Below are 12,356 nucleotides of genomic sequence, written 5' to 3'. Positions count from 1 at the left end.
TGATTTTATTTTGTTTGGTTGGTTTTGTTCTCTGTCTCCGCCTTCTAGACTGTGAGCCCGCTGTTGGGTAGGAACCGTCTCTATATGTTGCCAATTTGTACTTCCCAAGCGCTTAGTACAGTGCTCTGCACATAGTAAGCACTCAATAAATACGATTGATGATTTTATTTTGTTAGTATGTTTGGTTTTGTTCTCTGTCTCCCCCTTCTAGACTGTGAGCCCGCTGTTGGGTAGGGACCGTCTCTGTATGTTGCCAGCTTGGACTTCCCAAGCGCTTAGTACAGTGCCCTGCACATAGTAAGCGCTCAATAAATACGATTGATGATGATTTTATTTTGTTAGTATGTTTGGTTTTGTTCTCTGTCTCCCCCTTCTAGACTGTGAGCCCGCTGTTGGGTAGGGACCGTCTCTAGATGTTGCCAACGTGTACTTCCCAAGCACTTGGTACAGTGCTCTGCACACAGGAAGCGCTCAATAAATACGATTGATTGATTGGGAGCCAGAGGTCATGGGTTCCAATCCCACCTCCGCCACAAGTCTGCTGGGTCACCTTGGGCAAGTCGCTTCACCTCTCTGGGCCGCAGCACCCTCACCTGTGAAATGGGGATGAAGACTGTGAGCCCCCCGTGGGACAACCTGATCACCTTCTAACCTCCCCAGCGCTTAGAACAGTGCTGTGCACATAGTAAGCGCTTAATAAATGCCATCATTATTATTAAAGAGCCCAGGCTTGGGAGTCAGAGGTCGTGGGTTCAAATTCCAGCTTCGCCATTTGTCAGCTGGGTGACTTTGGGCAAGTCGCTTCACCTCTCTGGGCCTCAGCCCCCTCAGTTGTCAAATGGGGATGAAGACTGTGAGCCCCCTTGGGACGACCTTATCACCTTCTAACCTCCCCAGCGCTTAGAACAGTGCTTTGCACATAGTAAGCGCTTAATAAATGCCATCATCATTATTATTAAAGAACCCGGGCTTTGGAGTCAGAGGTCATGGGTTCGAATTCCGCCTCCACCACAAGGCTGCTGTGTCACCTTGGGCAAGTCACTTCACTTCTCTGAGCCTCAGTTCCCTCATCTGTAAAAATGGGGATGAAGACTGTGAGCCCCACATGGGACAACTTGATCACATTGTATCCCCCCCCACTTGTCAGCTGGGTGACCTTGGGTAAGTCACTTCACCTCTCTGGGCCTCAGCACCCTCATCTGTCAAATGGGGATGAAGACTGTGAGCCCACTGTGGGACAACCTGATCACCTTCTAACCTCCCCAGCGCTTAAAACAGTGCTTTGCACATAGTAAGCGCTTAACAAATGGCATCATTATTATTAAAGAGCCCGGGCTTGGGAGTCAGAGGTCATGGGTTTGAATTCCGGCTCCACCATTTGTCACCTGAGTGACTCTGGGCAAGTCGCTTCACCTCTCTGGGCCTCAGCACCCTCACCTGTAAAATGGGGATGAAGACTGTGAGCCCCCTGTGGGACAACCTGATCACCTTCCAACCTCCCCAGCGCTTAGAACAGTGCTTTGCACATAGTAAGCACTTAATAAATGCCATCAATATTATTATTAAAGAGCCCGGGCTTGGGACTCAGGGGTCATGGGTTCAAATCTCAGCTCCGCCAACTGTCAGCTGTGTGACTTTGGGCAAGTCACTTAACTTCTCTGAGCCTCAGTTCCCTCATCTGTAAAATGGGGATTAAGACTGGGAGCCCCCCGTGAGCCAACCTCATCACCTTGTCTCCCCCCCAGCGCTTAGAACAGTGCTTTGCACATAGTAAGCGCTTAACAAATGCCATTATTATTAGTAGTTGCGATAGTATTTATTAAGCACTTACTTGATGCAGGGCACTGTACTAAGCGTCGGGAAGGGGAGCCCGGGTGGGAATTAGACGTGAACCCTGACCCTCTGGGGGCCCCACAATCTAGGAAGGTAAGTTGAGGGAGGGGACTGGAGAGAGATACATCAGGAACAATGGAACAGGGGCCTGGGGTTCAGAAGGTCATGGGTTCTAGTACCAGCTCTGCCGCTTTTCAGCTGTGTGACCTTGGGCAACTCACTTCACTTCTCTGTGCCTCTGTTACCTCATCTGTAAAACGGGGACTGAGACTGCGAGCCCCGTGTGGGACACAGACTGAGTCCAATTCTGACCAGATGGATCTTGCATCATGCCCGAAATGGGGGCTACTGGGAAACAAAAGGAGTTAATTAATCAATCAATCAAATTTATTGAGCACTTACTGTGTGCAGAGCACTGGACTACGCGCTTGGGAAGTACAAGTTGGCAACATATAGAGAGTTAAGCAAGTGAGTCAGACTTTTAGCATTTAAAAACACATGTTTTGGCCAAGGCCCCCACATCATCTAAAAATCTTTTTTAAAGAAGCAAAGAACCCATATCATCGTGACTCGGTAATTCCGTTTACGGATAGGTTCCCAACAAAAAAAACGAAATACGTTCTGTTACGGGCAGGGATTGTGCTTCCTAATTCTGTTGTATTCTTCCAAGCATTTAGTACAATGCTCTGCACGTAGTAAGCGCTCGTACAATGCTCTGCACGTAGTAAGCGCTCAACAAATACCATCGATTGATGTTATATTAGTTGCAGAAGTGCAGCAAATTTCAATGGCGCTTGTTTGGCCCCCAATCTTGCAAAGCATCAAGCTAGGGTAGGGTCATGTTGCCATAGCAGCGTGGCTCAGTGGAAAGAGCACGGGCTCTGGAGTCGGAGGTGATGGGTTCGAGTCCTGCTCCGCCACATGTCTGCTGTGTGATCTTGGGCAAGTCACTTCTCTGGGCCTCAGTTACCTCATCTGTAAATTGGGGATTAAGACGTGAGACAACCTGATTACCCTGTATCCTCCCCAGTGCTTAGAACGGTGCTTGGCACATAGTAAGCGCTTAACAAATGCCTATTATTATTATTATTATTATAGCAGCCCCCCTTGGTACCAGGGTTATGATGCCCACTGGATGTTGGGAAAGACAATCCTGGTGGGGCTCTCAGGTGCCTGCCCTGGGATCTCCGATCCGAATGATTTCCCTGTGAGTTCTGCCGAGTAGGAACTCGTGTTGAAGTGAGATGGGGAGAGGGGATAAGCAGGCTAGAATAATTTCTTACTGCGGCAGGAGATTTATACGCGGCTTCCCCTCTGTCTCCTGGTGACCGGCCGTCTTCCAGGCCGACATTCCGGTTGCATATGCGCCGAACGCTTGTAAACCTCAGTTCCGTGCTGATTTCATGGCAAATGTTTGGTAGTGTTTAACGGGGCCAAAGCAGGCACAGGTTGGCTCACAAACCAGGCAGCTCATGGGCCTCTTGGTAGCAGTTCTGTTTATTTTACAAGGCGTCGTCATCCACACAATGAAAACAGGTACTAATCCGAACAAGTTCGTAACAAATAGAAAAGTAGACATTTGAAGGGGGGGGGACAATGTACAATCAATTGCACTTTTCATAACAAGCATTACATTTACATTTAGATATTACACTTTACATAATACAGGGATTCATGGAACAAGACCCAATTGGCAGTCATGAGGGGTCATGGAGACTTTATGTGTTGGGGATGTATTTATGTGCGTGTGTGGGGGTGGTGGGGGAGATATCACTAATATTCCCTCAGGATTGTCCTTTTTGATCTTAATCCCCCCACCCCTTTATTGTCTGTTTAAATAAATGGGAAGGCAGGTAAGCAAAATGGCTAGTTCTCCCCTTCTGCAGGGCAGAAGTCAGGAAGAGGGGGAGACGGGCAGAGTGAAAGGGAAATCATTTTTCTCTCATTTGAAATTGGAACCAAACCCATGCATTATGTAAAATACCCAAAATAGACAGACTGGTGCAAAAGGCTATTGAGACATCTTGGACTCTGGCATCAACTCCAGTTCCTCCCCTGTGTTTTAATGACACCAGAGTCCTTTGATGTTAGTTATATCATTGCATTTCAGCTTCCTATATATTATTCTCTATATAATATATAGTTTTCCAAAGTTACATATAGACTAAACCCCTTTACATGTTAAATAAGTCCCACTGAATCAGGAGAAAATTGGAAACGAAAGCTGATTTTTGACCCAACATTTTCCCAGAAAAAAACCCATCCAAATACCTTAAAGTACCAATTCCGGAGGAGTTCTGTCTTGCCGGAACAGCCCTAAATTCTTGGACAGATGAGTTTGTAGACATACTAGTCCAAGGGATAAGTTTCCTATTTACCTTGACTTATGAACTAGGAAAAAAAAAAGAGAGTTTAGCAGCTGCTGGCACCTGGGGAGAGTGACCTCTACTTTTAAATACTTTCAGACTGTTCCTAAGCACACACTTTCTACATCTGTTCATCCCACTTATTAGATCCTTTATGAGAAGTTGGGAAGGCAACGTCCTACTTAGGGAGACATGGGAACCTCCTGTGAAGAAGAGACAAGTCTTAGCATAAGAACGTGTTTCGTGGCAAAGCAGCGGACGGTGAAACATCAGGGAAGCGACCAGAAGAAAGAAGAAAGGAATCGGGTTGGTATTTGATGGGAGAAATAACTCAGGCCTTTTTGCTCCTTTCAGATCCACGTAGTTGCACAATACCACGTCTACAGTGACACAAAATTAAGGGTTTAAAGGGCATTAACTGAGCAACTTTGGATAAATAGCCTAGTATCTGCAAATCACAAAATTTAAACTTGCCTGTTTTCTTAGCCTCCCGCAACAAGCAGTGCCGTACTGGGATTGAACTGACGTGGTTTAAATCTTATTAAATCACATAGCATAACGGTGTATCTGGCGCAACGTTACCTCCTTGCTTGGGGCCCCAAACATCTTTTTTTCCCAGAAACACAAGGCAAGTAAGGTTTCGGTAGAATTTGGAAAAATCATAGGGAAAGAGATCCTAGGATCCCCCAACTACTATACCTCAGTGTTTGTGGAAGCAGCACTAGAGATCAATTGGCATTTTAGTTTCAACCAAGTCCAAGAGTTTCTAGCATAGCCCGGCTCTTGGGAACCAAGTCAATTTACAGCCAAGTCTTCTACGTGGCTCCCTCCTAGCTGAATCTAACCTGCTCGTCCTGGATTCTGAGACTCAAGTGGCTTGTAAGCTCTTGCTCCTGGACTGCTCAATTCTCCCCTCTGGCAAGGATGTAAAGCCAAATTCGCAGCTAGGTGAGTTTTTTTCGACAAATGATATAGGAGAGAAAGGAAAATCAAGTGAGCGTTGAGGAGGTTTTAAAAACCGGAAGCAAATGACGAAACATGATTAACGTTAGTACACATGGACTCTGAACCCAAAGATCAGACTGCTCTTCTAACCGGGAAATAAAACCCAAGTCAGGGAAAAGCGCTGGTAAGAGGCAGGAATGATGCACAGCTGTCAGATACAAGGCAATAGAGTTGTAAAACTAAGGCATCTTTACTACAATTTCCGATAAGCGCAGATATATACAGAGAACTGAAGTAACTTAGAATTTCCCTGCTTTCTATAGGTAACCATCCCTCGGTTGACTCGGGGTGTGTGAATTTATTAAACACTTACAGCACTAAATTTGGCTTTGTTTTCTTTGAGACTGAAAGAAGAACCTCAGGGGACGAACAGCAAATGAACAGGTTCTTCAAGTAGCGCTCATCTTTCTTCATCTCTCAACCTGTGGTTTCAGGGCTGAATAAGCCCTAGGGAAAAATGACTCCTGTTTTCAGAATGCTGTAAGGGTTGAGGCTTTGGGGTGGCCTTTCTCTGCACTTGTACTACAGGAAGGGACGAGCAAACGAAGGTAAAGCAATCACGGCAGAGAATAAAAACACTCCAGAGGCCTTTGAGGACTTTCTGGGTGTCGGTACTTTGTCCATTTGTAAAAGGACTAATTTTCACAATTAGTTACCGTGAAACTGCGGCTTCCTAAAGGAGTTTTAAAGTCATATTTGGCTGTGGACATGCTGTTTGGCTACTGCCGTTCCAACCCATTAGTGGAGTCTCCTCCACATACCAAACACCAACTCTTGTTGGACTTCACTCAGTGCTGCTGTTGCCGGCCCACAAGCCCACCTACGCACTAAGAACAAATTCACGGCACTTCAGGTCACGCCAGACCCTACCCGACAATGGAGGGGCAGGGAGGAATGTCAGTGTTTCTGACGTTCAGCACTGAGAGGATCACCTGAAAATCTGATTTATATATAACTTTTCCAAATGCCAGGTTCCAAAGTTGTTCCTCCAGCAGGAAGGTTTCTCCCTTCAACAACTCCTTCAGCTGCGTTATCTTTACTCTCTGAAAAAATGTCTGACCCGTCAGACGGGTGTGTAATAATGATCCTGTAGAAATTCATATTCCTACACTCAGTCACTCCTATGGAAACTCTATTGCTGCAGTCAAAATATAACTCAGCAAAACACCCGAGTGTCACACTCCAATTTAGAATATGGCAATGGAGTCAAGTTCCCAGACTTGTCAGATACGGGAGTCAACACTGTTTTGTTTGGCCTTAAAGGACTGAGAAAATACCCATCAGGATTTAGGATCCCTGGGGCCTGGAGAAGTGCTCTGCTAGTCAACCCGGAGACTACTGTCAGCATAGGCATGGACGATACCCGGTCACTCTGCCCAAGTCTCACTTCTCACTAAGGAAGATTCTGCAAGATGGGGTCCAAGTCTTCTGGTATGCACTGTTCTGTGGAAACCAGAGGAAAAAACCCTGCAGGACAATGACGGGTGTTGTCTACCAAGAGAGAAGAATCGATGGCAGTTTAATTCAGAAAGAAATCCCGGTTGCCTAGGCAGGATCCATAGGACAAAAATCAGATGAGAGTCAGCAAAGTTACACCCACAACTGTACGATCCAGATGAGTAAATGAGCTGGTAAGAGAGTGTTACGTTTATATAGACACTTTAGGATTCCACACCTACCAAGAAAAGAGTGACTGGAGTGTTTAAGTCAGCCTGCAGGTTATATGGCAATCAGAGTTAGCAGTCTGATGGGCTAGGCAGGGATTATATTACCACTCTAAAAGTCAAATGCATTTTTAGGCACTACATTCGATTCCACTGATAAACAAGCCAGAATGTGACAAACAGAATTTCCACAATTTGGAAATATTGGGGAATTTTTCTTTGATAAAAAGAAATAAACATCAGGAAAAATATTAGGACAAAACAGGCTTCTGTTTAGCCAGGCAAACATTATACTCTCGAGGATCACTTCTGAGGTTATAATTGAGTGGACTTTACATTTGGGGCATTAATATTCACCTTGGGAAAAAGTCACTCTGAGTGATCAAATTGCCGTACGTTACCCAGAGTGGAGTTGGCTGTATTTTGACGTCCGCTTTCAAGAACCGGTTGCTTTTCTGAATGAAACATTTGGCCAAGATGAGAGTTACACAGTTCTAGCATTTTTAAATCCTTTGCAATCTGCATAACAATAAAACCAAAGATGAGTCTCGTTAAACTTTATTCAACAGGGTAGACAGATGATTGTAGAACAGTTTTATAACCTGGGAAACTCAAAACTCAACTACACCTTTTTGCCTCATCTGAGAAATTTCCTTGCCAGGTCTATACACACATATGTATATGTGTATACAGACACGTTAAATATAATTAAAAATATTTCCATCAATTTTTTAAGCAATAGTTTCAATTTTCCACGAAATAAGTATTTCTATAAACATTTTTATAGTCACTCAGAAAACATTACAAATGTCTTCACACCTCCTTGCCTTAGAGATAAAAAGGGCACACGTTTTTAGAGTTACAGATGTTACCAGAAAAAAGTTTCCAAGCATTCGGCTAAAAGATTTTAAGTTGTCTTTTAGCACAACAGAGTTAGTGCATATGGCATTAGTGTTTCTTAAGTGGCTGTGTCAAAATGAACAGTCTTCTTGGTCACTGTCCCCGACCCCCACCCTCTCTTTCTCCTCTAGTTACTTTCAAGTAGGAGGTTTTGATCCTGGGCCCAAAGCTGATGCCAGAACCCTACCTTCCTGGTGCAAGTTGTTTTGGCTACTTTTCACAGCCACTTTATGCTCTACTGATCTGTTGGGATGCTAAAATAAGATTCAAAATCAAATCAATCAGTCGGTGGTATTTATTAAGCGCTTACTGTGTGAGAAACGCTGTACTGAGCGCTTGGAAAAGTACAGGACAAAAGAGTTGGTTGATGTGATCCCTGCCCATAACGGTTGTGATTGCCAACCTTCCTCTAGGACAAACACAAAAGGAATTTTTGTCCTGCCGCAAACCCACGTTCAGGTCTCTAAAGAAGAGGCCAGTGCCCAGGGGTTGGCCGGATCAGCAGGATTATTTCAAGCCCCGTTCTCCGTCCTCCGGAAAACCCAGGACACCAGGCCCCTGCAAGTCAAATGTCAGTGTCTTGTCCACACTTCTACCACAAAAAATAAAAATGGAATTGGGTCAGAAGCCTGCCGGGCCTTTGGGACATAAGCCCTCCAGGACGAGGGCTTGAACATTTGTCATGACCCGGCGCTTTTTACATTTTCCAACCAGAACCTTTCCTTACCTTGACATCCTGTGTCCCACCACATCAACCCTGAATAGAAAAAAGAAAATCCTACTGCTTTATGCAAGATACAAGACTAGTTAGTTCCACATGAACAATGACTTCTGAATGGTTTATTTCTTTTTTTCTAACATCGAGGCAAATAAAATCATATGTAAACAGATGAGGGATCGGAGCATGGCTTTTGCCAAAGCTGATGGAAAGTAAGTACTGAACAGAAAACAGGACTTTTTAAATAACTTCCTTTTGAACTTTGACTGAAAGGTGCTGAAGAATTTTCGGTTCAAGGCTTGCTCCCTGGTCATCCTCGTTTTCCCCAAAGGACACTGGGGAAAATCCTCCAGGACTCCAGTTGCTTTGATCGTTGTGCTCTTTTGCTTGGGGGCGTGCTTGGAACTATGTACTCTCTCTGGGTGGCTGAGAGGGCTGAGGCTGCTGGGGAGGCTGAGTGCTCGTGGCTGTTTTGAGAGAGTTCAGGGTTTTGCTAAACCAAGAGTTTTTGGCAGCTTGGATTTCATTCATGAGGGCTCCCCTCTGATGCTCAAGCTCCTAAGAAAAAGAACATGGAAATGTCTCTCCACATGCCGGATTCCTTTCAAGGTTCTACCGTTTGCCTCCTCTTACCCCCACCCGAGGCCCAGGCATGTTAGTTCTATCCCTTCAGATTCAAACTCCACGGTCTTGGAGGGATTACGTTGGGATTTCTTTCTTACCCCACTCTGGAAAAAAAAAATACCTTGCATAAAGTACTACTGGCAATGCTACTGTCAATGGGGCATCTTTGAAAACACACACACACACGTACACACACATGTGTACACAGACACACACACACACTCTCTCTCTCTCTCTCTCTCTCTCTCTCCGTGCCACCCCCCGGCAACAAAGTTCCTTCTTTCTTTGCCAGATGAAACAGGAAAGGAGAAAAATCTTCCTCTTTTCTGAATTCTCTGTATTAATGCAGGCTGGGGGGTTCTCTTGGACGCCAAACTGGGTTAACACTTACTAGCTGCAAATCGGGGGTGAGAGTGGTTAGAAGGAAGCGGAGGAATCTGTGCCGAGAAGACACCTTCCAAGATCTCAGGGTGTTTTCTTTTAATGGGTAGAGGAAACGAGAGGGACAGAGATTTTATCATATCAGCGGAGGAAGCTAAGGTACTCAAGAGGAAAGGCTTGTCAGTATCCACTGCTCACTTGCCAGGGCTATGGAGGACAGTGGATTTATGGAGCGAAAAAGAAAACTTTTTTTGGTTTTCAGGAAGAACATATATTATGTCAGAAGGAAGGCTGATTAACAATCGATTTCTGTTGGACTTGCCCTAACAAGAAAGACCCCTAAATAGAGAAAACTTGGAAGGTTCCAATGAAAATCATAGGCAACATCAATCGATGAGATAGAAAAATAGCCGGTCTCCTTTCCCCCCCGTACTTAAAAACGCCCAGTCCAAAACAGGAGTGTCCTTCATGGAACGATGGGTAGAGAAGCAGAGGGGCAAATTCAAGACGGTGACAGGGACTGAGTGCTTACCTGGATTTTGCATTTGGCTTCCACCAGCTGCAGTTTGGTCTGTGCGAGTTCCAGCTCCATCTCCCTCAGCTGCTTCTTAAGGGAGTCCTTCTCGTCATCCGTTTCTGTCCCCTCGTTCTCTCTGCTTATTATGGGCAACTTCAGGGCCCCCTCCTTACTGAAAATCTCACTGCAGTGTTTGCATGCCATCACTTTTCCCTGGAATAACCAACCGGAGAACCGACTTGAAAGTCAAAGAAGAGGCGGATGGCTTCCCGGAGCAGCCCTGCCATTGGATGTGCTTTGCTGTTCAGCTGCTGTGGAAAAGCCCTTCAATGTGGGACGCATGCCCTCCCCCAACTCGCACGGGTCTGATTCTAATGCCGGACACCGCTCCTTCATCCATCGTGGGCTCACAAGGCCCGAAGGGATCTCAACAGATCAATCGGTGGCCATTTTCCTGCCACCTGACTCATTCAAGACAAATGTCTACCTGTCCTCCTTTTAAAAGGCCTCCAAGGGGAAGGAGATCCTAAAACCAGTTCTGGAAATTTGTTTTCTTGTCTACCGGTTCTTTCTGCCTGACGGGACGGCCCTCTGTGGCTCGGGGCTGCAGGCTGCCACTTCTGCACATTTCGGCTAACAGATAAGGCAGGTGAATTCAGATTGCCCCAAATTCAGTTGCATTCTGGGCCATGGAAAAGGCTGGGAAGCCACTGAACTGGCCATCCTTAGGGCAAGGTGAGGCCATTATTTTATTGGCCACCAACCATGACCTCAGAATAATAATAATTACACTTATAGTAATAATAATCATCATCCTCGTAATAATGATGGCATTTGTTAAGCATTTACTATGTGCTGAGGACTTTACTAAATGCTGGAGAAGATACAGGATGATCATCATCACCGTAATAATGATGGCATTTGTTAAGCATTTACTATGTGCTGAGGACTTTACTAAACGCTGGAGAAGATACAGGATAATGAAGGTTGGACACAGCCCCTCTCCCGTATGAGACTCACATTCTTAGTAGGAGGGAGAACACGTATTTAAGCCTTATTTTACATTTGAGGAAACGGGGGCACAGAGAAGTTAAGTCACTTGCCCAAGGTCACACGGCAAAGTGGTAGAGCCGGGATTAGAACCAAGGTCCTCTGACGCCCAGGCCCATGCTCTTTCCACTAGGCCATGCTGCTTTTCAGAAGAAAAGGATGTCTGACAGATCCAGCTCATAAAACACACAGATTTCTCCGGCTTGAAGAATCGAGAATTCTGCTTTCATTCATTTTACCCACTGGTGCCTGCTGCAGGGAAGAGCTGACTGGACAATCATTTTTGTGGGTTGGTAAATTTTTTATACCCATTCGAAAGGCTGCAGAAGAGCACTAAATAATTAACCATCCCTTCCTTACGTTATACGTGAGCATTCAATACTCACAGACTTTAAAGGTCTCACGGAATATCTTATTGCCTTGATCCGCCTGAGTTAATGATAAAAGGTTTTCTGATAAATTAGATTCCCACCTATCTTTCCACCTGCCGACATTTGCTTAGGCTTCTCGGGAACTTGGAATAATTCAATTAGGATTCAGGTTCGTTGTGAAGATGTGGGAAATCCCGACCTTTATCTTCCTGTCTTTCTTCCGCTAACCAGATGCAAAGTCCTTCAAGCCAGTTTCTGGGGTGGTGACTAATCATCACCATCATCAATCGTATTTATTGAGCGCTTACTATGTGCAGAGCACTGTACTAAGCGCTTGGGAAGTACAAATAATAGCTGGATTAAATGCCGGAGGTTTGATTTTTTTTTTGTTTAGGGAAATTACAAATTTGGTGGGGGCCCGAGGGGCGTGGCTAACTGCGGGCTGCTGTCAGCCAGCCCCGGGATCAGGTTCTTTCAGCACCAGCCAGATGGCTCCCAGGAAAATCGGCTATGCCCCGTGGGGCACTTTCTGGGCCACTCCGACCCTGCGTGGATTTTTCCTGGAGAACGTGGTCAAAACAATGATCGTCTGTTTGATGTGAAAGCAAGAGTGGGCACAGAGTCAAGGCCTCTGACCATCAGGTGGCAGGCGCCTGGGCCTTGCTCCCCTTCCAAAACCAAGCTCAGCCTGACACGATTTTGCAAACCAACCATGGCTCTCGGTTTCGGCATCTATAACTCGTCCGGGAGGGGCCCGCTTTGGACGGAAAATGAGTGAGCCAACTGGTGAAAGTGCTCCTCCATGGCAGAAGGAGGGGAATATGCCCATGGCTCTGAAGCCAAGGCCCTGCTGAGAGCTCACCTCCTCCAGGAGGCCTTCCCAGACTGAGCCCCTTCCTTCCTCTCCCCATCTTACCTCCTTCCCTT

General features: G+C 45.7%; 1 protein-coding gene across 4 annotated transcripts in view; it reads right to left on the bottom strand.

Moving 5' to 3' along the window:
- Positions 1-7,410: 7,410 nt before the first annotated feature.
- The window catches only part of RABGAP1L (RAB GTPase activating protein 1 like), a 430,548-nt gene continuing 425,602 nt past the window's right edge, over positions 7,411-12,356 (bottom strand). For all 4 annotated transcript variants that reach the window (XM_038757620.1, XM_038757622.1, XM_038757623.1 and 1 more), the window contains 2 exons: positions 10,024-10,221; positions 7,411-9,044 (listed from right to left, as the gene is read on the bottom strand). In XM_038757620.1, the coding sequence (XP_038613548.1) occupies positions 8,892-9,044; positions 10,024-10,221 (351 nt within the window). In that variant the 3' untranslated portion in view covers positions 7,411-8,891. The remainder of the gene's footprint in view (positions 9,045-10,023; positions 10,222-12,356) is intronic.

Source organism: Tachyglossus aculeatus, chromosome 16 (assembly GCF_015852505.1).
Source record: "Tachyglossus aculeatus isolate mTacAcu1 chromosome 16, mTacAcu1.pri, whole genome shotgun sequence".
Classification (NCBI taxonomy): Eukaryota; Metazoa; Chordata; class Mammalia; order Monotremata; family Tachyglossidae; genus Tachyglossus; species Tachyglossus aculeatus.
Note: the sequence above shows the minus strand (reverse complement) of the source record. Positions and strands in the feature narration are given on the sequence as shown.